Below are 25,760 nucleotides of genomic sequence, written 5' to 3' on the forward strand. Positions count from 1 at the left end.
ATACGTGCTATTGGGAATAATCCTGAGATTACTGCTCCTGAGGTCCTATTTTTAATTCCCTTCTGAGTTCCCTAAAATCTGTTTTCAGGGCCATGTCCCTTTACCTACCTATGTCATTGGTCCCAATGAGGGCCATAACCTCTGGCTGTTTAACCTCTCCCAAAAGAACATCCTGCAGTAGCTCTGTGACATCCTTGACCCTGGCACCAGAGAAACAACATACCATCCTGACCACAGAAACACCTGCCTGCTCCCCTAACTATGAAATCCCCAACCATTATAGCACTTCCACTCTTCCTCCTCCCCTCCTGTGCAGCTGAGCCACCCATTGTGTCACAAACTTAGCTTTCGCTGCAGTCCTCCGAGGAATCGTCTCGTGCGCCAGTATCCAAAATGGAGAAGCAGTTAGGCAGTGAGATGGTCTCAGGAGATTCCTGCATTGCCTGCCTGTTTCTCTTCGATACTCTGCTGGTCATCTATTTTCCTTCTCTGCCTGTTTACTTCTTGGCTGTGGTGTGACCATCTCTCTAAGCATGCTGTCCATGTGATCCTCGGCTTTCTGGATACACCACAGTGACTCCAGCCACGTCCCAAATTCTGCAACTCAGCTCAAGTTTCTGCAGCTGGTCACACTTCCTGCAGATGGGTTTGGCAACAATAAACTGAATTGCATCTATCCAGTCTAATTTCATCTTGGGTGCTTTAAGCTGTTGTGATTAGATTAATGCTCAGGCTCTTAATCTGCAAACCTCAAGAAGATGTTTGCCTTAATGGTAATTTTCCATAACTGAACTATACAGTTCTTAATTTTGTGTGCTTATTCTATTTGGATGTATATATGACTTTTACTCATACTATAGGTAGATAAATCCCCAGGACCTGATGAAGTATATCCCAGGACATTGTGGGAGACTAGAGAGGAAATTGCAGGTCCCTTAGCCGAGATATTTGAATCATCGAGAGTCACGGGTGAGGTGCCTGAAGATTGGAGAGTGGCAAATGTTGTGCCTTTGTTTAAAAAGGACTGCAGGGAAAAGCCTGGGAACTACAGGCCAGTGAGCCTCCCATCTGTGGTGGGTAAATTGTTGGAAGGTATTTTGAGAGACAGGATCTACAGGCATTTAGAGGTGCAAGGACTGATTAGGGACAGTCAGCATGGCTTTGTGACTGGAAAATCATGTCTCACAATTTTGATTGAGTTTTTTGAAGGGGTAACCAAGAAGGTAGATGAGGGCAGTGCAGTTGATGTTGTCTACATGGACTTTAACAAGGCCTTTGACAAGGTACCACATGGTAGGTTGTTGCATAAAGTTAAATCTCACGGGATCCAGGGTGAGGTATCTAAATGGAGACAAAATTGGCTTCTTGACAGAAGCCAGAGGGTGGTTGTAGAGAGTTGTTTTTCAAACTGGAGGCCTGTGACCAGCGGTGTGCCTCGGGGATCAGTGCTGAGTCCTCTGTTATTTGTTATTTGTGATTTTATATTGATTTGGATGAGAATATAGGAGACATGGTTAGTAAGTTTGCAGATGACACCAAGATTGGTGGCATAGTGGACAGTGAAGAAGGTTATCTCCAATTGCAACGGGATCTTGATCAATTGGGCCAGTGGGCTGACGAATGGCAGATGGAGTTTAATTTAGACAAATGTGAGGTGATGCATTTTGGTAGATTGAACCAGGGCAGGACTTACTCAGTTAATGGTAGGGCGTTGGGGAGAGTTACAGAACAAAGAGATCTTAGGGGTACATGTTCATAGCTCCTTGAAAGTGGAGTCACAGGTGGACAGAGTGGTGAAGAAGGCATTCGGCATTCTTGGTTTCATCGGTCAGAACATTGAATACAGGAATTGGGATGTCTTTTTGAAGTTGTACAAGACATTGGTAAGGCCACACTTGGAATACTGTGTGCAATTCTGGTCACCCTATTATAGAAAGGATATTATTAAACTAGATGGAGTGCAGAAAAGATATTTACTAGGATGTTACCGGGACTTGATGGATTGAGTTATAAGGAGGGGCTGGATAGATTGGGACTTTTTTCTCTGGAGCGTAGGAGGCTGAGGGGTGATCTTATAGCGGTCTATAAAATAATGAGGGGCACAGATCAGCTAAATAGTCAATATCTTTTCCCAAAGGTAGGGGAGTCTAAAACTAGAGGGCATAGGTTTAAGGTGAAAGGGGAGAGATACAAAAGTGTCCAGAGGGGCAATTTTTTCACACACAGGTGGTGAGTGTCTGGAACAAGCTGCCAGAGGTAGTAGTAGAGGCGTGAACAATTTTTATCTTTTAAAAATCATTTAGATAGTTACATGGGTACGATGGGTATAGAGGGATATGGACCAAATGCGGGCAATTGGGATTAGTTTAGGGTTTTTTAAAAAAAAGGGCGGCATGGACAAGACGGGCCAAAGGGCCTATTCATAGAAATCATAGAAACCCTACAGTGCAGAAGGAGGCCATTCGGCCCATCGAGTCTGCACCGACCACAATCCCACCCAGGCCCTACTCCCACATATTTTACCCGCTAATCCCTCTAACCTACGCATCCCTGGACTCTAAGGGGCAATTTTTTTTTTAACCTGGCCAATCAACCTAACCCACACATCTTTGGACTGTGGGAGGAAACCGGAGCACCCGGAGGAAACCCACGCAGACACGAGGAGAATGTGCAAACTCCACACAGACAGTGACCCGAGCCGGGAATCGAACCCAGGACCCTGGAGCTGTGAAGCAGCAGTGCTAACCACTGTGCTACCGTGCCGCCCAAGTCTTTTTGAAGTTGTACAAGACATTGGTAAGGCCACACTTGGGATACTGTGTGCAATTCTGGTCACCCTATTATAGAAAGGATATTATTAAACTAGAAGGAGTGCAGAAAATCCATGCTGTAAACCTCTGTGACTCTAATTTCTGGAAATGTTGTTGCTTCATGAAAGGAAACAGCCCTAACCTTCCAAACTTTGTGTGCTTTTTAAAGAAAGCTTTGGTTCAATATTCGTTATGTATATTATGTGTGCACAGTTGGAGATGAAACCATGATCAAATTTATTGCTGTATAAAACCAATGGGCCCCTATAATTTTATTAAGCTTAGCTCTTGATTTGTGAATTATGTGAGAGTTTGATTGGTGATGATCGCTATCAGCAGGTAAAATGGGTTTCTTACCGCTGGTATTGACATTTGATTCCATTGTCTCTTGCCACAATCCTAATGTTCCCTACTGACAATAATCGACCATTCCCCACTTTTCAGTTTTTAGCAGAATTCAGTTATGGAAAAGTGCCTTCCATCTGCTTGTTGGTGTGGTTGAGAGCCAGAGTTCAACATCTGGTGATTCATTGATGCTAACCTGGATTCAGTATGTCAAATTCAAAGGACTTGTTCTATTGCCTATCCAATCAAGATTTTGTTGAGTTTTTTTTGGTCTCATAAAGGGGAGTGCTTCTAATAATACCTTCCATTCCCCCTTGTGTTAGCATCAAGTACTCTTGGTATAGCACCTTTTCAGTTTGAGCTCAGTAACTCCCTTCAGCCTCAAAAGCACCTCTTCTGCAGAGTTGTAGCTAAATTTGGAGTCACCTTGTGCTACGGAACCACTGTTTTTGGAAACTGAATGAAATTATGCATATGCAGATAAGACTTGCAGCTGGCAGAGGGCATTTTAAATTTTGAGGTGGATTTAACAGCAGGTTGACTCTGCATCCCTGTTCTCTGTTTGCATATTTTAAGTAAGAAGTCTAACAACAAGAGGTTAAAGTCCAACAGGTTTATTTGGTAGCAAAAGCCACATCATGCATATTTTAAACCATTGTTACTGGTAAAAAGTATGAATAGATGTTACGTTTGGACTTGCTGTAAGGTGGGAACCAGGAGATGGATTTTGCTGGACCACAACATGTCACTTGCATATCTGGTTGGGTAAATCCCAACTACAAGAAGTTCCCACCAAAATTAAGTCGATTTATTATACAGGTAAATCATGTTTTTACGAAATGGGTTGGGGCCAAGTTAATTCTGTAAAAAGATTTTGCTTAAAACTGGCATTGTGTAGTTCAGCCTTAGAATTATAGTAAAATATACAAAGATATTAATCACATTGGAAAATAAAACATATGTAGGCCTGTATTTTTTCTTCGTTAACAAATACGTAGCCTACTGTATATGATTGCGTAATCACAATAATACATTTTATACATTATTGTGGCAGGCAGGAGAATCGGAGAACAGCGTTACAGGGAGTGGCCAGTGCCAGAGCGTGCACAACTGTCAGTTTACACCCCACTCACTTTCTCTGTAAAACTGACATTTCCAGTAAAATGGTGCTATGTAAAAATGGGAATAACCTGTAATATATAATGCAGTGGAAGTTATCGGTGTGGCTCCATCCTGATTATTACATCAGGAATGGACTTGACATTAATTGAGCCCTACAAAATGGATTTCCAGAGTTGCTAGATTCTGTCTTGTATTACAAATGGTATTACTTTTATAAAATTGCTAGAATTTGGCAAGTTTTTATCCAGGGATGTAATAGTGATAAATCAGTTGCCTGGAGAAGTCCCCTATTATCTCAAGACTAAATTACGACAAATCTATACAGCAAGTAGAATTGTTACATAGAATATTTTAAATGAGATCTCAATTTTTGGTTTCTTGCAGTTGGATCCTTTAGAAAAGGAGTGGCTGAAGTGTGCTGCCAGTGGACATTTAACTGCTTTGTGTGATCTTCTCAGGCAGGATCCCTCTTTGGCAACAAAAAAGGTAAACTTTTGTTCTAGTCAAATTTATCTCTAGGGCAAGTAGGAGCTTTAAAAAAAACCTCTCAAATATAAAGAAAACAATAATGCAACTATTTAAAACAGTCATGCAATAATATGGCCTGAAATTTGGTAGCCATGATGTGGAGATGCCAGCGTTGGACTGGGGTAAACACAATAAGAAGTCTCACAACACCAGGTTAAAGTCCAACAGGTTTATTTGGTAGCACAAGCCACTAGCTTTCAGAGCACTGCCCCTTCATCAGGTGAGTGGGAGTTCTGTTCACAAACAGGGCATATAAAGACACAAACTCAATTTACAAAATAATGGTTGGAATGCGAGTCTTTACAGGTAATCAAGTCTCAATGGTACAGACAATGTGAGTGGAGAGAGGGTTAAGCACAGGTTAAAGAAATGTGTATTGTCTCCAGCCAGGACAGTTAGTGAGATTTTGCAAGCCCAGGCAAGTCATGGAGGTTACAAATGGTGTGACATGAACCCAAGATCCCAGTTGAGGCTGTCCTCGTGTGCGGAACCATAGAAATCATAGAAATCATAGAAACCCTACAGTGCAGAAGGAGGCCATTCGGCCCATCGAGTCTGCACCGACCACAATCCCACCCAGGCCCTACCCCACATATTTACCCACTAATCCCTCTAACCTACGCATCTCAGGCCTCTAAGGGGCAATTTTTAACCTGGCCAATCAACCTAACCCGCACATCTTTGGACTGTGGGAGGAAACCGGAGCACCCGGAGGAAACCCACGCAGACACGAGGAGAATGTGCAAACTCCACACAGACAGTGACCCGAGCTGGGAATCGAACCCAGGACCCTGGAGCTGTCATAAGCCAGGACCCTGGACCCTGGAGCTCTCATAAGCCTGGACCCTGGAGCTCTCATAAGCCAGGACCCTGGACCCTGGAACATGGCTATCAGTCTCTGCTCAGCGACTGCGCTGTCGTGTGTCGTGAAGGCCGCCTTGGAGAACGCTTACCCGAAGATCAGAGGCCGAATGCCCGTGACCGCTGAAGTGTTCCCCAACAGGAAGAGAACACTCTTGCCTGGTGATTGTCGAGCGATGTTCATTCATCCATTGTCGTAGCGTTTGCATGGTCTCCCCAATGTACCATGCCTCGGGACATCCTTTCCTGCAGTGTATCAGGTAGACAACGTTGGCCGAGTTGCAAGTGTATGAACCGTGTACCTGGTGGATGGTGTTATCACATGAGATGATGGCATCCGTGCCAATGATCTGGCACGTCTTGCAGAGGTTGCTGTGGCAGGGTTGTGTGGTGTCGTGGTCACTCTGTTCTCCTGAAGGCTGGATAGTTTGCTGCGGACAATGTCTGTTTGAGGTTGTGCAGTTGTTTGGAGGCAAGAAGTGGGGGTGTGGGGATGGCCTTGGTGAGATGTTTGTCTCCAATGACATGTTGAAGGCTCCAGAGAAGGTGTCGTAGCTTCTCCACTCCCCTACAGACAAGCCCACTGTATACACAGGATCTGCTCAGTTGAGAAGGATTGTAACAGACGCTGAAAGATGCCCTCATAAGAACAGGATATGGCGCTCAACTCATCGATCAACAGTTCCGACGGGCCACAGCGAAAAACCGCACCGCCCTCCTCAGAAGACAAACATGGGAAACGGCGGACAGAGTACCCTTCGTCATCCAGTACTTCCCCAGCGCGTAGAAGCTACGACATCTTCTCTGGAGCCTTCAACATGTCATTGATGAAGACGAACATCTCGCCAATGCCATCCCCACACCCCCACTTTTTGTCTTCAAACAACCGCACAACCTCAAACAGACCATTGTCCGCCGCAAACTACCCAGCCTTCAGGAGAACAGTGACCACGACACCACACAACCCTGCCACAGCAGCCTCTGCAAGACATGCCGGATCATCGACACGGATGCCATCATCTCGTGTGAGTACACCATCCACCAGGTACATGGTACATACACTTGCAACTCAGCCAACGTTGTCTATCTGATACGCTGCAGGAAAAGATGTCCCAAGGCATGGTACATTTGGGAGACCATGCAGACACTACGACAATGGATGAATGAACATTGCTCGACAATCACCAGGCAAGAGTGTTCTCTTCCTGTTGGGGAACATTTCAGCGGTCACGGGCATTCGGCCTCTGATCTTTGGGTAAGCGTTCTTCAAGGCGGCCTTCATGACACACAGCACAGAGTCACTGAGCAGAGACTGATAGCCAAGTTCCGCACACATGAGGGCGGCCTCGACCGGGATCTTGGGTTCATGTCACACTATCTGTAACCCCCATGACTTGCCTGGGCTTACAAAATCTCACTAACTGTCCTGGCTGAAGACAATACACATCTCTTTAACCTGTGCTTAACCCTCTCTCCACTCATCTTGTCTGTACCTTTAAGACTTGATTACCTGTAAAGACTCGCATTTCCAACCATTATCTTGTAAATTGAGTTTGTGTCTTTATATGCCCTGTTTGTGAACAGAACTCCCACTCACCTGATGAAGGGGCAGTGCTCTGAAAGCTAGTGGCTTGTGCTACCAAATAAATCTGTTGGACTTTAACCTGGTATTGTGAGACTTCTTACTCTGAAATTTGGTGTCAGTGGTGAAGGAATGGCAACTGCCACTTACCTTGAAGAAATACACCCACAAAGTTCTAACAATCTATTGGGGTGTGGACTTTCTCTTTTGCAATGTCAGTTTGAACCGAGGGCCAAGTTGAGGGGATCTCCGGGTGTCCAGCAACAGTCCTTCAATCAAAATAAGCAGCCAGTCATATTGAAGAACATTGGAGGACAGGGTGCACTTGACCATGCATGACATACTTGTCAACAACTCTGATACTCTCCTAGCAAACCTATTTTCCAAGAATAATAAAAGGATGTTTTCTGGGGATAACTGGAGATATTATCATGTAGATTATGACAGATTCCTGTTCAAGTATGTCCAACCATTTCCCTGTGAAGGAGCAGCCTGAATACATCCAGCTCAGCAAGTTGATGAAATTTCTGATGCACAAGTTTATCAAACAGAGCTCACTGATTTAACAAGGCATACCAAAAAAATATTGAGGAACATTCCCAGAGCAGTGAAATGCTGGCTAAGAATATTCCTCACTCCAGGGCAACAGAGAAGAGACCAGGATTTAATTACCACAACTCTGACACTTGTCTGGCATAAGTTGCAAAGTTTTGGATTGTGACAGGATCATGCTGTGTCACGATTGCTCCAGCCAAAGAAATTTTGGGAATATACTGAACGTGAACTGGAAACCTGATCGATCACCTGAAAAGCACACCTGACCAGGTATTCCCTGAAATTCTCCCACCTGGGTAAACTGATTGAAGTCTTATCAAGCAGCAACCATGAGCCAGTACAGAGACAACCAGATGAGGAGTAGATGCACTGAGTTTGTATATCTCATAAGGTTGCATTTATTTAGCAATGCAACCTGATTTAAGAGCAAACAAAAGAAGCAACTTTAATAAGATTTCTGTGTAAAGTGTAAAGAATCCAGCAGCATATTCCAGTATACAAAGTTCCAGTATTACAACACACTAAAAACAATTGAATAGCACAAGTTCTAATTAAAATTTCATTATGGTTGAATCTCCTAAAGGATATTCATGTTGTTGCCTTATCTCCTCAGAATTGCAAACATTGACCATGCCATATCTCATTTTCTGCTGTATTAGCTGCAGCATGCTCTCATTCAGTTACCAGGAAATTTGAGGGTGAGATGTCACGGTGAGATTGACACACTAGGCGATGAAATTTAAAGCTTGTGTCATCCGTCTTGCCGTTGCAGAAAATTTTGAACCATCATTTTGAAACGGGCTAAGAAATTCTGGGCTGTCCTCAGTAGGTTTGTGAACATAATGGTGGCAACAGGTGGAGGGTTCTTTGCGTTCCCAGATGAGCAACTGACTGGCCTAGGAAGAGCATAGGTTTGGACATTAGTACTGCTGGAAGTTACAAATGTCAGATGAAACTGGGAAGAAGCTTGTCTATTATATGTTTAGTTAGTGGGCTGTCACTTTCTGACTGTATGTATCAAGAATGACAAGTAAACAAGGTACCATAGGCTACAGGTCCCATGAGCTGCTGCCTTCTGGAGCACAGGTGAAGTAAAACCATTTTTTAAAGCTGTGACTTAGTTATCAGCTGATCTGCCATCTTGGTGCCTTCAGTGAAGTTGGAGCACTGTGAATAAGTGAAATGGTTCATATCTTGTCAAAAAAAGGATATCCAACTATCACTGGATATTTCTATCATGCTTCTTGATTGGCTGACTGAGTAGCATTAATACTAATTAATAAATTACATTTCTGTACAGAGAAAGATGATGGCTAGGATTCTCTGACCTTGTCCACAGCTGGGATTTTCCGGTTCCGCTGCTGTGAATGGAGACTTGGCTGAGTGCCAGATTCTCTGTTCACGCTGACAGTGGTGGTGGTACATACGACATTGGAAAATTCCAGCCAATGTGCTTGCACAATACTTGAGTTTGTGAAGATAGGGTACATCTCATTCTAAACTAATTCGCTAGAATTATCTCTCAAATTCAACATCCATTGGTTGCATTAAGTAGGTTATTAAAGATCATTTGTTTTCTGCTGAAAGCTGAGTTATTGTTCCACATGTTGTTTCTGTAATAGAATGGTAAAGTAATGTCTGTTAAATAACTAATTTCTCTCTCTTCCATCTAAATTGTTCTTGTGAAAATATAAAGGACTTCACATCTGTAAGTGACCATGTTTATATACTTTGGCTTTTATTTGGCATGCTGAATTTATCATGTAAAATCTGCAGTATTTAAATATGTTCAACAAAGTTTATACCCAATCCCTTTCACAATAAGGCAATATATTTAGTGAGCAACTGCTCAAGCTATATAAGTGAGATGATTGAAAAACCTTAGCAAAATATTGCAATACTGTATAGTTAAATTACAAATGTAGGAATTTATTAGTTTAATAATTTGTACTTTGAACATTTTATCTAAGCTTCTTTATGTTTTTAAATGGATTTTGCTAAGGCTACTAAGTCCCCTTGTTCTGTCATAACCTTTAAACATAAGAAATAGGAATAGACCATTCAGCCTTGACAATAAGATCATGGTTGATCTGATGTAGCCTTAACTTCACCTTTCTGCCTGTCTCCCATAAGCCTTGACTTGTCAATTAAAAGTCTCTCTAACACATACTTGAATACATTCAATGATCAAGTTTCCACTGCACTCTGGAAGAGAATTCCAGACACTAAAGACTGAATAGAAATTCCCCCATCTCCACCTTAAATGGGAAACCCTTTATTTTTAAACTGTGATAGGTTCCTGCGCAAGGTAAAAGATCCTTTCAGCATCTACCCTGTCAAGCCCCTTCAGAATACTTCATAATTTCAATAAGATCACTTCTCATTCTTCTAAACACCAACATGTAAAGGTACGTCCTGCTCCTACCTTTCCTCATAAGACAACCTCTTTGGTCAAGGAATCAGCAAGTGAATCTTTGTGAACTGCCTCCAATGCAAGTATGTTCTTCCTTAACTAAAGTGACCAAAACTATACATGATGTTCTAGTTGTGGTCTGACCAATGCCCTGTATTGGTGTAGACAAACTTCCCTACTTTTATGCTCCATCCTCCTTGTAATAAATGTCAATATTCCATTTGCCGCCTTAATTATTTGCTGTATCTTCATGCTGACTTTTTGGGTCATGTACAAGGACATGAAATTCCTCTGTATCAATGCATTCTGCAATTGTTCTCCAGTTAAATACTCAAAACAACCTCCCATTTCCCCACATTGTACATCTGTATCCCTTTGTAAATTCTTTGTATCCTCCTCACATAAAGGTTTTCCTACCTATCTTTGTGTCGTCTGCAAAATTGATATTTGACACTGATCATTGTCACCCTCATTAATTTCATGCAAGTATATACTTCTTCCCTCCATTGGCACTGGACATTCTAATGCTACAAATTCCCATATTAAAATTCTAAAATAGCATTAATGTTTATAGCTATTTAGAGCTAAATATTCAAAATTCAAACCAAAAAATGCTGAAATGCAAGTTGCAGGATGCTTCATCTGCAGTCATTGGTTTCAATTCCTATTTTGTGAATATTTAAAAATCAGAAATAGTAGCCTGCACACATGTATTGCACATGTATTTTAGCTTCATTTATCTACTTTTGGAATAGTGTTCAAGCACTAACTTAGAATTATTGGAAATTTAATTAGCTTATCTGATAGCTTTAACTTGAATTTGTCAGCAGATCTCGAAGTTGCAATATCATTTCCCAGATTCTGGACTTGCTGACCGATCCTATTTAAAACTTTATTTCTGAAATAAACTGTCAAATAAAGTGAATGCAATTTAGAAATCTGAGGGCTGATGATTTTTTTCTGAAAGATCTCCAGATAAATTCATATCAAAAACATCCAAGGAAGAGACAAACTTGTTTTGGTTTTACTTGATGCTCAATAAAGGCAGCAAGCAAATACACGTTGTAACATTTGATTTTTAAGTTACTTTAAAACTCGGCAAGATCCATGACTAAGTATTTTAAATATTATCTTTCAAAAGCTCGAGCACATACATCTATAAAAGTTACCCTTGTAATAATGTTGCCTTATTTAACGACTGAAATTTGTCTACTTGGTAGACAATTTCATTTCCTTTTCTCAATCTAATCAAAATTTTGGTTATTTTTCATCTTTCAAAAACACACAAAGGTTATCAAGTGATTGGGTAGAATAGATCTATGTATAATATATCTACATGGAAGGTCTAAATCAACTTGAAGGGGTAGCTGGCCCTGTTTGGTACCTAGCCACCTGCTGAGCTTACTTACTTTCTTAGTTAAATGGCTTAGAAACTAAGTGATCTACAACAGTAATGTTGGGAATTGGGGGAATGCTTTGCTGGGGTCCAAATCAAGTCGATTAAATGTCAGAATGCCATATCGTAACATCCAAATTACTCAAACCACTGGCTAATGTATTAGGAATGTTTCAAGATTTGTCCAATAAGTTTGCTTGTGAATCAACATTGATATTGTTTCAGTGGAGGATTTGAGGGCATGATTGTACTGTTAAGAGCAGAAACGTTCAAAGTATTTAGTATAAATTGAAAAATGTTTTAAATAATTTCATATCAGCTAACGTGTTAACTTGTCTGAAGATCTAAATTTTAAGTTCTTCACTAAATATATTTTTGTTTTTCATCTGCACTGTATATATGAAATTAATTTTTCTGTTTTTGATTCCAATAACCGTGAAACAACCTGCCTGATATTAGGGGGTAAGTACCTGACAAAAATATTTCACCATCTAAAATTCTGAGAATTTTCTTTCGGCTTCTTTGCTTCCGGACCAGAAGATAGTACAATACATTTTAATTGAAAACTGTTACATTTTAGATTTATTTCATGCTAATACATTGAATATGCTTTTTTATTTGTTAATAAAACAATTATTTTTAACTAGCGATGTACTATGTAGTAATACACTCTAGTCTAATTCTGTTTGCTAAAATGTTGTATTTTATTTAATATACTAACAAGTTATTGCTAGTTTCCATTAACCAGCAGTTAAACAGAGTGCTTTGTGGGCTGCAGAAAATATTGATTTAATTTTATTGCTGTTTTTCATTTTGAAAAGTTAGTTTCACATTCTCTTTATGCTGTAAAAACTCATGAGATTAGAAACACTGATCATTTCAAAAGGAAATGGCTTATTTGCACGTTGCTTCGTGAGTTTGCAAACGTTAAAGAGAATATTAAGACCTAGTGACAGTCTTAACTGTGTTACAATGGTCATGACAACAGTCCTGACATTAGCTCCAATCTTCACTGCTTCTTTGTCCAAGAAATTTCTCATGGCCTCCTAAATCCTTTTTTTATTTGTGGCTCAGTGTAGATAACTCACATGGTACCTTCTAGTCCTCCAGGTCTTGCGCACTTGCTCCATGATGTGGAGATGCCGATGTTGGACTGGGGTAGGCACGGTAAGAAGTCTCTCAACACCAGGTTAAAGTCCAACAGGTTTATTTGGTAGCACGAGCTTTTGGAGCACTGCTCCGAAAGCTCGTGCTACCAAATAAACCTGTTGGACTTTAACCTGGTGTTGTGAGACTTCTAACTGCATTTACTCCAGCCGCAGCAGCCTCTTTTTCCCTCCCAGTCTGTGTATTAACATAAATAAACCTTTAGGCTGGCTCCAGTAATCCCTTGCAGTCGTATTTTCAAGTTATGTAACTTATGTGATTATGGGCAACATTTTAGTTTCACAGAAATTTGGGGAGGGTGAGAGCAAGGTAGAGACAGAAAATAGTTAAGTATCTCCTTTAATTCAAGGTAAAATGAAGTAATTTGGGAATCTAAGATAAAGGCAAAATACTTTGGATGTTGGAAGTTGAAACAAAAATAGAAAATGATGGAGAAACTCAGGTCTGACAGCATCTGTGGAAAGAGAGTAGAGCCAACGTTTTGAGGGATGACCCTTCATCAGCTGTTCACCCAAAACCCAATTGCTTGCAGCAATTTTATGCTGGGGACAGCCTTAACTGTGTCAGAATGGGACTTCTGCCCCTATCTGGGAGTAAGTCCCAACCGAGAGAGCTGCTCGTCTGACTGGCAGCTCTGTAGGCCCAGCAGCAACAGAATAGAGTAGTGGCGAATGTTGAAACTGCTGGAAGTCCCCAAGTGTCAAGGTAAATTTCAAGTAAATATTGAGAAACTGGACGGGCCTCACTGGCAGAACTTCTAAGGGGGAGAAGTGCGGGGAGCTGTAATGGATGAGGGGTTTTAAATGGAGAGTACTTTCTTGTAGAAGGATGGCGATATTGCGCCTTACCACCACCAAACAGGAGATCCCATTATATTAATTTTATTATTACTATGCCTAATTATTCTGTTGACATCCCATGTTTCCGACATGACATTATATAACTTATTAACTTCCCTACTTTTAAGTTACTGACCTCATATTTTTAACTTGAATTTTTTTAAGCTATCCTCACTATTTTTCCACTCTTTTTTTTCCCAGTCATTTCCAATTTCCCCCTCTCGCCCCTCTCCATCAATCCAAATCTCCAAATCCTTCCCATTATAACCATGCGCCAAGTTCATGATTCAGTTAGAATCAATTTCTCTCAAGTGGAAAGAAAGTAAAGCAAATTCAAAAGGTAAAAATATGTACCTGAGGTGAGAGAGAAGAATGGTGCATGTGAAGAGAATTTATGCAGGAAGGTGCTCAGAAAAGGACTAAAGGCCACAGGTGGAAGTCACATTAAAGAAAAGTTACGAAGCAAAGGGCAGACTTTCAAAAGGAATTGGAAAATTTGAAGATGGGCAGAAAGAAACGAGAGGAACATGTATTCTAAGCCGCCAAGAGAGAAGGATGTATGAATAAATGACACTGAAAACAAAATTTTCACAGTAACTTCATTGCAGTGTTAATGTAAGCCTACTTGTGACACTGATAAATAAACTTTAAATATGTGAGAGTTACATAAAGAGAAAATACAAATGTTATTGTTTTCTGTGCAACTATCCGTTCCCAACTTATTTTTAAAACCATTTACTGTGTGACGAACTCATCTTTATACTTGTCTAATGATGTTCAATCTAAATATTAGGCTATCTTTTTTAAGTTTGGGCTGAAAGCACAGACTCTTTCCCTGATGGGGGCACAAGTCAGGAACTTAGATAATGCCAGAATTCCCAATATACACTCCTGGCAGGCAAGGCTATGTTCCAAGAGTACTAACTAGTACAATTACCCCTTGCCTGTGTACTGCTATTTTTGATGATCTTTCAGTTGATTGCTCTGTGAGTTAGAGCCTGTATGCAATTAAATTTTGAAAATACGAGTTGTTAACTGGTGCATTTTGTGCAACACAGACTTTTTCTACACTTAAAAACTTAAATATAGAGCAAATATTGAAATATATATTTTTGAATGTTGTGCTCATTTTGATACTCATGTTTTGTTCTATTCTCCCATATCAATTGCAATTTGCTTCTCATCTATGAATTATGGATCATCTCTTCAACGCTTGAATTTATGGTGCTTCACAATAGTTTGTAAGTATTATTTTGCCCCAAATTAAGATATATTATAGTTAATGAAGGGAGATGATCAGAAAAGACGAAACACTGTCCTTTTTTATTTGGTAAGAAGTTTAACAACACCAGGTTAAGGTTCAACAGGTTTATTTGGTAGCAAAAGCCAAATAAACCTGTTGGACTTTAACCTGGTGTTGTTAAACTTCTTGGTGTGTTTACCCCAGTCCAACGCCGGCATCTCCACATCTTTTTTATTTGAGCAGTTTTTACAGTCCATTAAAGCTAATTTCTGTTGTACTCTTAGCCTAGCATTCAACTGCAGTTTAAATGCCCAAAATGTCTTCAACCTTCAAATGCAATGTTCATTTTTCACCGGTACATCTTTTTTGTAGCTTTGTGACTTCCAGATGTGGTGTAAATATCATTTTGTAATTTACGGCATAATTTCTATATATTTTGCTGTTCTGGCCGCATGTTCCAATACTATGTTCACCTTTATGTTTCGCTATTTGTATCGCCACATTGAACAATTGAACAGCAAAATTGTTACATCTAATATTATTCCAGATCCTTTAAGTATCATTTTATTATTATTCTTTGTATGCTTAATATCTCAGATCTTGCCATTGTCTATAATTGTTGGCATTAAATTTCATATTATTTGTTTGGCCAGTTGTGAAGCCAATTTAAATTCTTCAACAAATCACTAAATTGCATCTACGGTCTGTCAAGTGAAACCATCAGCGATTCAGTAATTCAACAATAATGTATGAAACTACAAGACAAAAGGATTTACAGCAAGCAGTTTACTAGGACTCTCTGCCCCTTTGCATTGTGACGCAAGCCAATTTGGAAATTCAGGATTGACTCTGCATAGTGGGGGAAGTTTAGGAAAATTTGGAGTCCAATGTTAATCGGATAAATTTTGACGTTAATGCTACAGTGACCTGCTTGAAACTGAAATCTAAAAATCAAGGAAATGTAATATAAATCTACTGATTTATAACCAAGTTTTTATGGAGTTCTTCTTTCAGTGAGATAATAAAGCAGCAAAGGGACAATGCTTGTAGCAAATAGTTTTACCTATCTGTTAGGACTGGCAACCTCTTGAATCCCAGCAAATTGTCAGGTGTAGAAGCAATTCTGAATTTGTCAGAGTAAACTGCCAAGTAAACAGGATTTCTTTCCTTTTTGTTCCTATCTGTTTTTGACCTCAAACTGCACTTGTTTTTCAAAAATTGAGAGGTTTGTTTTTCAGGTAATGTGCTTAGAAACCTGTTACCTATGCTTCCACATGAGCAAGTGTCGAAGCAGATTTTTCTCTGTTGTATACTTAAATAGTTGCATATTTGCTTTGAGTTGATCACATTTGATGGTGATGGCATTAGGGTGTTGCACAGGCTGCTGTTTTAGTTTCAATTTGTGCTCTACAGTGCAGAGAACATCTCTTTCAATCAACCTGTTGTATGTTATTTTGAATCTGTGCAATCTACGTTATTTTCTTTTTGTCGAAATCCCAAATCTCCTAACATAGTTAGGATATTACCCTCTTCAGGTTCAAGTGACAAGCAAATGTCTTCAGAAATTAATTACAGTATTCACATTTCTTTGAGTGAAAGAATCTATATATTTTCACCTTGATCAAAGGTGTGATCTTTGGCAATAATTTTTAAGCAAGTCAGTTGGACTATTGAGCCAGAAATCTAACCTTAAAGTTTTGAAGCTTGCGTATTGCAATCCCTGGAATTTTACAAGATTAAGGGGTTAATTGAAGTTTACAAGATATTAGAGCAACTGGTGGATAGATGGAGAGAAACTACTTCTGCTGGTTAGTCAGTCTGGGACTAGGGGACTTCGTTTAAAATTAGAGACATGCCTTTCAAGAATGAAATTTAGCAAAGGCTCCTGTATGCAAAGGGTTGAAGTTGTTTGGAACTCTCCTTCATAAATGGCAGTTGATAAATCAGTTAATTTTCAAATGGGATTGTTGTCAATCAGTAGGTACGAAGGGATATAGTGCAAAGGCATGCCAATGGAGATAGCCATGATCTTGAAGAATGGTGGAACAGACTCTAGGTTAAATGGCCAATTTCCATTTTTCATGGAAACTGAAGGAATGGCGCAGGTTCAGATTAACTGATCCTTTTGGTGTGGAATTGTAAAGTCCCGTTAACTGCCCAACATTCGACATGTGAAGAATATAAAAGCAAAATCTTGCCATCCATGTAATTCTATTCCTCAGATAGATATGCGTACAATCATACAAACCAAATAGACCAAATTTTTCATGCCATTTTGAGAGTTTGAAGCATTCAGAGGTGCCTTTAAATAAAATGGATCAGTTGGTCCTTCTGGCTGGAAGAGGGCATGAGTTTGAAGGTTCTGTCATAGGAACATACAAAGCAGGAGCAGAAGTAGGCCATTCAGCCCCATCAAGCCTGCTCTGCTATTCAAGATCATGGCTGATCTGTTTGTGTTTGAGTTCCACATTTCCCAACCACCCCCAATAACCTTTGATTTGGGGAATTCGGCCATTGTAATGTCATTGAATGTCAAGGTGAGATAGCTAGATTCTCTCTTGTTGGAGATGTTTGTTACCTGGCACTTGTGTGGCCTGTAGGTTACTTGCCACTTATCAACCCAAGCCAGAATATTGTCCAGGTCTTGCTACATATGGACATGGACTGCTTCAGTATCTGAAGAGTTGCGAATGGTGCTGAACATGGTACAATCATCCACTGCTGACCTTCTGATGAATGGAAGGTCATTGATGAAACAGCTGAAGGTGGTTGGGCCTAGGGCACTACCCTGAGGATATCCTGCAAAAAAGTCCCGGCACTGAGATGATTGACCTGCAACAACTACAACCAACTTTATGCAAGATATGACTCCAATCAGTTTTGCTAGGGTTCTTTGATGCCACACTCTGTCGAGTAATGTCAAGGGCAGTCATTCTCACCTCCCCTTTTGTGATCAGCTCTTTTGTCTGTGTTTGAATCCAGGCTGTAATGAGGTCAGGAGCTGAGTGGCTCTCTCAGAACCCAACCTGAGCATCAATGAGCAGATTATTGCCACTTGATATCATGTGGAGCAAATTGACACTTGTGATGCTGGGGACCCAAGAAGAGGCCGAGATGGATTATCCACTTGGCATTTCTGGTTGAAGATGGCTGCAAATGCTTCAGCCTCGACTTTTGCACTGATGTGCTAGGCTCCCCCCATCATTGAGGATGGGGATATTTGTGGTACCTCATCCAGTGGGTTGTTTAATTGTCCACTGTTCACGATTGGATGTGGCAGGGCTACAGAGCTTAGATGATCTATTAGTTGTGGAATCGCTTAGCTCTGTCTATTGCATGCTGCTGCTTCCTTTTGGCATGCAATTAGTCCTGTGTTATAGCTTCATCAGGTTGACACCTCATTTTTAGGTATGCCTGGTGCTGCTCCTGGCATGCCCTCCTGAATACGTCATGGAACCAGGGTTGATCTTCTGGCTTGATGATGATGGTAGAGTAGGAGATATGCCAGGACATTAGGTTTCAGATTTTGGTTGCATACAGTTCTACTGTTGGTGGCCCCCAGTTCCTCATGGATGCTCAGTTTTGAGTTGCTAGATTTGTTCGATTATTTATCCCAATTAGCACAGTGGTAGTTCCACACAACAGGATGGATCGTATCTTCAATGTGAACACAGGACTTTGTCTCCATAAGGACTGTGCTGTGGTTACTCCTACCGATACTGCCATAGACAGATGCATCTGCAACAGGTAGATTAGTGAGGATGAGGTCAAGTATGCTTTTTTTCCCTTTTGTTGGTTCCTTCACCACCTGTCAAAGACCGAGTCTAGCAGCTATGTCCTTTATGACAGACATTGAAGCCCCCCACCTAGAGTACATTCTGTGCCTTTTGTCTTCCTCCGTGCTTCCTCCAAGTGGCGTTCAAGATGGAGGACTTCTCTTTGATCAGTTGAGATGGGTCAATAGGTGATAACCAGTAAGAGGTTTCTTTGCCCTTGTTTAAACTAATGCCATGAGACTTAATGAGGTCCAGAGTCAATGTCAAGAACACTCTCTCCTGACTGTTTAGCACTGTGCGGCCATCTCTGAGTCTTTTCTGCCAGTGGGACATCTGATGGTGTCTGGGACGTTGTCTGTGAGTATAACTATGTCAGGCTGTTGTTTGACTAGTCTGAGGCAGCTCTTACAATTTTAACACAAGCCCCCAGATTTTAACAAGGGAGACTTTGCAGGGTTGAAACTGGGTTCGATGTTGTCATTTCCAGTGCCTAGTTCTATGCCAGGTGGTCTGTCTGGTTTCATTCCTTTTAAACTTTGTCACAGTTTGATGCAACTGAGTGGTTTGCTAGGCCATTTCAGAGAGCATTTAAGAATCAACCACATTGCTGTGGGTCTGGAGTCACATTTAGGCCAGACCAGGTAAGGATGGAAGATTTCCTTCCCCAAAGGACATGAATGAACCAGATGGGTTTTTATGATGGTCAGCAATGGTTTTTGGTCACCATTTAGACTTTTTTTAAATTACAGATTTATTGATTGATCCCAACAGCTGCCATGGTGGAGTTGAACCCATGTCTGCTTTCCACCACTAAGCTACCGCTTCCCTCTCGAGTATTGGTAATTTACAAAGCTGAATAGCAAGGAGAAATTTGCAAAAACATGATGGAAATGGTTTTAGTTTATTGGGCCTGAAAGTATATTTCAGAATTTTTTCTGGAAAATACTTTACAGTGAGTGAAAAGTTTATAAGATTTGTGTATTTCTCCAATCTGAGAATGCATTATTTTCATCAATTCATTTTTCATTCTCCAATTACCTGACCCATATTCTAATGTTTCCTGAAAGCACAGCACCCCACACACCAACCCTCACTTCTCCCCCCAAATGTGTACTTGTGGAATTATTTAAAATTTTTAAATTTCTGTCAGTGTCAAGTCTATAACTAGCCACAAGGTGGTCAATGAATAGCCTGGTCAACTTGTCTCTCTTGCCCACCACTGCCTCCCCACACGAAGTGTGGAGCCACCTTGCTGTTGACTCTGGCAGGTGGGCTGATGGAAATTAGGCGTTATTCACGTAAATCTTTCAAGTGTGCAAGGGAAAGCCTCAAAGACTACAATGAGAAGAGAATATCACTTTTAGAACTGATGACTTTTATTTATGTACGTGTTTAATATGTGCATACCAAAAAAAATCTGCAGATAAATAAATCTATGCATTCGTCAGAAAAATGCCAGTCTTAGTAATGTCTTTGCCACACACATCAGAGCTCCTGCACCTCTGCACAAACTGCTACAAATTACTATCCAAAACTAGGCATGCATTGTCTAAATTGAATGTTTAGATTATGAGGACACAATCAGAAAAGCGGCTCAATTATAATGAGGTGGTAATAATACTGTTTCATGAAAATAAATTGGCTTCTAGTGGAAGTTTCTTCTCCCAGGTGTCTAATGAGCCCATTGCAATTACTCTGGTTTTCTTTCTTTCACTAAAATCATTTTTAACATAAATATTAAGCTTCAGTTGTGACATTCCCACTGAGTAAGATTTTGGTGAAAGCATAACTAGGCCCCTGTTCAGCACAGCCGATGGGTCGCAGCAAACATCATCAATCATCAGCCCTGACAGGCACTTACACCTTGGCTTCGTTTGAGGCACGTTTGGTTTGTTGTTTTGCAATTAGCTTGGCCAAATGGGCAGGAAATGTCGTACATACACTCCTCGTGCAGCTGGCAAATTCAGCAAATTTTCCAGAATTAAACAGACGGTATGCTGCAAGCACTGGGGCTCCAGGGAAAAAATACGCTGATCAGGTAGTATTAGGCTGACACATTTCTTCGGATCATCAAGGACATATCCATGATCCATATTAAAAAGGATCATGTCATTTCAGCATAGCACTTAAACTGTGGGTCTATTTGAAGATAAAGTCTTTTAAAAATATTTGCTTTTAGCAATTTGCAATTCTAAAGAATATTCATCTCCTCAGGTTTAGCAGAATTAGAACTGTGTTAAACATGGTTTTTTTATTGGCAAATTTGCCTTGGGAGTTGTATTTTATTTCATAGCAAATACAATTCCTATTCAGTAAATACCTGTAACCTGCCTTTGTCCATCTGTTACAATGCAAATAAGGGCATTGGATGTGAATACTTTGATTTATAAACTGTAAATACTGGAAATAACAGGTATGTTGACTTTTAAAAAGAGCAAATACATTAATTTTTTGATGAAAGGGAATGTATATTGGCTTTGCAAATGTTGTTCTTTTCATTGCTGCTGATTATTGTTGGTATTGACATTTTCTTTCTTTGCTGATGATTAACTCCATACTGGGATACAGTTCCATATGCTCCCTAAGATACCTTGCTAAATCTAGGATTGTTCATGTTTGAACCTTTTAACACATAGTGTCAAAACATTATTCAAGTAAGTGGGACATTGCCACCAAGCCCAACCCTCTCTCACATACCCGCATCCATTCCTTAAAGGACCATTACTCTTGATTACTTTTTCAATCCAGAGTCGGGTTGATGGGGCAGAAGTGTAAGGCAATGAACCCAGCGGATTAGGGATCAAACTTTGGGTTATTTCAGTCTGTGATTCAGCTAATTCCTGTATGAATTCATTGAACTATGTTGTACTGTTGTAATGTAGAATATGCAGCAGACAGTACTGTCTTAATGACTAGAACCTTTTTAGTGGTGTTAATTAAAAGGTATACATACCACCTTTGCTGTCTCAGACAAATATTGGGCATCTCCTGGCAGCAAAGTGCTGAAAGCACGCCAGTATTCAGCGACCCCAGCACGTTTTCCCTCGAGTCAGCAGTGACTTTGGCTAGGTCATGTGAGCTGAATGGATTACGACCACACCCCCAAAAACATTCTCTATTGCAAGACAGCCTGCATGAGACCAGCAAGTTGCCAGTGTCTGTGAAACAAGACTGTTTGCAAGCAAGACTTCAAATTGACTAGGACCGGTGTCCACATTCCTGGAAGTGCTGGATGCTGACTGGATTGCCTGGAGATGAGCAGTCAAGACCAATTGAATAAACAGAGGGCAAAAAAATGACCAGATGGCAGAAAGGACAGAATGAATCAGCATCAGTCAATCTCTTTTACTCCCATCTGAGAGGGCAGTTTATCTTTTCATCTGAAAGACTGTACCACCAACAGTGCAGCACTCTCTCAAAACTGCACTCTCATATCAGTCTGGATAATGTGCTCAGTGTTTTGGAGTGGGGCTGAAAGTGCCAGCACTATGTTGAAGCTGGTACCTAATTTTTAAAAGGAGCTTCAAATCTGCTCCAGATGTCAAGAATAGGAACACACTAACAATTTAAATTAGTGCCTTTCTATTGTTTGAAAATAACTGTAGATAGTTTTTTTGCATGAAATGGTGCGAGAGGCAAGGTTTAAAGGAGATGTATGAGGCAATTTTTTTACACAGAGGGTGGTGGGTGCCTGGAACTCGTTGCCGGGGGAGGTAGTGGAAGCAGATACGATAGTGACTTTTAAGGAGCATCTGGACAAATACATGAATAGGATGGGAATAGACGGATATGGTCCCCGGAAGGATAGGGGTTTTTTAAAATCATTTTCCCTTCTCCCAGCTCAGGATAAGAATGCCTTTGTTATATTGAACAGCAAGAAAATTATAGTCCTGCATCTTCAGAATTGCCCTTGCGTTTACAAATTAGCGAAAAACTGGTAGCATTCAGGAGCTTTTTAACTTTCAGCTTTCTTAATGCACCTTGACTTTCCTTCATAGAATCCTACTGTGCAGAAGGAGGCCATTCGGCCCATCAAGTTTGCACTGACCACAATCCCACCCAGCCCCTATCCCCTCAACTCCATGTATTTACCCTACTAGCTAGTTCACCTGACACTAAGGGGCAATTTAGCATGGCCAATCAACTTAACCTGCACATCCTTTTTTCAACTCATATCCCTGTCAAATTTAGTTCAACCACAGTGAATAATACACCAAGCATGCAGCAGCAAAATCTTAGTTGCTTTTTTTTTCAAACTGTTTTGAAGGTGTTTAGCTAAAGCTATGGAAATTCCCTGAGCAAAGTAGTCAAACCTCCCCATGACTGCATGGACTTGCAGGCTAAAGTGTTAACATAGATAAAACGCATTCAGGACATGCCAATAATTCTGCAATTGCAATATTATGTCTCAAGAATATATTCCACAATTTGACATCATTGTGGACAGCTGACTGTAACTAATGTACATCTGATTCTGGTGCCTGCATTATTAATTTATAGTTTGATTGCTGCAAAATAGGTAAATGCATCCTTTAGAAATGAAGATAATTGGTTATTGAGTGAAACACTGTACCTGCCTCGTTAAATGTTGACCTTCAGCTGTCCCAGTAAAGGGTTTTTTTTAATCAGAAAAGGGTTGTGTATCACAACATGAAGCATAGCAAAACTAACTGAAGGTGGTCTGTAACTGTCCAAGTCAGTGCCATGAATTGAGGGCAGACCAACCAGATAGTTAGGTCCATCTGTAATAATGTGGATCATTTTATCTAGGAGAGGGGTGAAGCTTAAAAGAACTTGGGTAAACCTTTTGATTTAGAATCATTTTTCAGTTAAAACATCTAATTTACATGTTTTTGTGTATAATTTCTTTGGCAGACGGCTTTACACTGGGCAGCAAAACATGGCAAAGAAAACATGGCACGCATGCTAATAAATGCGGGTGTAGATATCAATCTCCGAGCAGTGAGTTACTTTTTTAATTAATTGTTGTACTTTTACTGCTGAATAGGAACTTTTGTGTCTAAAATTCATAGTTCTCCACCTCTCCACTTTCCTCCTTGAAGGCACTTATCTCTTTGATCAGGCTCTTGGTTATCTGGCTTAGCATCTCCTTATTATGGTTCAGTGTTTTGTTTTTTAATGCTCCTGTGAAACCTCTTGGAACGATTTATTACATTAAAGGTACCATATAAATAAATATGTTGCTGTTGTTGTTGAAACCATAAAAGCAGCAGACTTTCAACTTGTCATTTCTGAGAATGTAATTCTTTACTGGGTTGTTAATCATAGAGAAAAATAGACATGCTTTCTTGTTTCCCCTAAAAGAATGATATCACTCTCAAGTTCACAATTGTATGACACATCAGTATTTAAAGACCAGCTATGATTCAAAGATGTGCAGGTTAGGTTGATTGGCCATGCTAAAATTGCCCCTTCGAGTCCTGAGATGTCTAGGTTAGAGGGATTAGTGGGTGGGATATGGGGAAAGGGCCTGGGTGGGATTGTGGTTGGTGCAGACTCAATGGGCCGAAGGGCCTCTTTCTGCACTGTAGGGTATCTATCTATCTATCATGACTGTTTCCTAACATTCCTTTCAATAAAACAAAATAACAAATGTATTTCAGTTGCACACCTGTGATGTGAAAGTTAATCCTTAAGAAATGTATGATAACTTCACTATTATTTGACTCTTTTGAAATTTTGTGTAAATACATTAATGCAAAAAATTATTTTTATTTAAGTTTTCAGCTCCTTTACTCCCCATACCACTCTTTCTCGATACAGTGCAGCTCATAACCATGCTTAACCACTGATGGCTGTCTCTGACACTCGAATTGACATTTCTTTTTTTTTTCATTCTCATTGTTCACAAGCCATAAAAAAACAGTCTACTTTGCTCAGCAGCTCAGTACAGGGGAAGGGGCTACATTCGTGTTCTGTTACTGCTTTGCATAAAGTCTCAGGATTTGTGCATTAATTTTCTCCCTATTTTAATTTCATTTCCCATTCTGCCAAAAGTTTGAGAGAAAATCTCCTGCATCTCTGCTGAGTAAGTTAGAAAGTATCAGAATTCTGTTAATTGTTATTTGCTTGCCTAGATTCTTTTGTGTTTCTTTGTCAGGTTTCCCAATACTCTCAGGTGTCAAGGAAGGTTGGCACTAGATATTAAACTTTCAGAAATTAGCATTCTAGCAGTAATATCCACAGGCAGTCACTGTATAGTTCCCAAGATTATCTTTGCTGCCTTTAGCATTATTTACTTACACACACCCCCCCAGAGTCGCACACAGATTTTGAGGGACTGCTGCAATCTTCAAAGATGAAACAATATCATGTACATGTTTTAAAGGCTTGACTTGTTCTACTACGTTACAACTGAATCTCACATTTTTCAAGGGAATCCTTTCCTCGATTCAGGCCACGTCACTACCTGTAATTTGAAAGATTACTTTATGTAGGAGTACATATGATATATGGCACAGAAACTGGCCATTCCGGCCAACCAGTTCATTGTAATTGTGCTCCACCAACTCTCCTCCCACCTTTCCTCCTCCAAGTCTATCATTTTACCCCTCTATTCCCCTCTCCTTTGTGTGCATTTTCAGTTTCCCCTTAAATACATTTATATTATTCACTTCAGTCATTCCCTGTGGCAAGTTTCATATCCTCATCATTCTTTGGATAAAGAAGTTTCAGAAATTCAGAAAAGATTTCTTTACCCAAAGGATTCACTTGGCCCAAAATTGCATTGTGATGCCATCTTTCAGCTCAGCCTTGTTCATATAGGTGTACTGTCAACATCCTTACAATAGGCAAATGCATGAATGTGCTGTAACTCCGTTACTGAGCCAGTTTATAGCACATTCTCAATAAAAACAGTGGCAATGTCTGACCATAGCTCGCTGTTACATACCAGGTGAATAGCAGCACAAGCTGAAAGATGCTTAATAAAAACTTAAATTTGGGGTGAAATTAGCAGAGCTTTTAAAGCAGTTTCTTGAAGAAAACACATTTAACAAGGCATGCAAAGCTTATTGAAATACCTAAAATAGCAGGAATGCTATTAGCAGTGCCTTTGTCATCAAGTTCTATGGTGATGGAAAATGGTTGAAAAATTACTTGG

The 25,760-nt window shown here is 40.2% G+C and overlaps 1 protein-coding gene across 3 annotated transcripts in view; it reads left to right on the top strand.

Moving 5' to 3' along the window:
- LOC144508463 (ankyrin repeat domain-containing protein SOWAHC) overlaps positions 1-25,760 on the top strand; it is a 102,628-nt gene that overhangs the window by 66,048 nt on the left and 10,820 nt on the right. For 2 of the 3 annotated variants that reach the window (XM_078236398.1, XM_078236397.1), the window contains 2 exons: positions 4,662-4,773; positions 23,513-23,599. In XM_078236398.1, coding sequence (XP_078092524.1) covers positions 4,662-4,773; positions 23,513-23,599 — 199 coding nt within the window. Of the gene's footprint in view, positions 1-4,661; positions 4,774-9,499; positions 9,516-23,512; positions 23,864-25,760 lie in introns of those variants that run through there. The other variant, XM_078236396.1, reaches the window with a different exon arrangement.

This window comes from Mustelus asterias, chromosome 20 (genome assembly GCF_964213995.1).
Source record: "Mustelus asterias chromosome 20, sMusAst1.hap1.1, whole genome shotgun sequence".
Taxonomy (NCBI): Eukaryota; Metazoa; Chordata; class Chondrichthyes; order Carcharhiniformes; family Triakidae; genus Mustelus; species Mustelus asterias.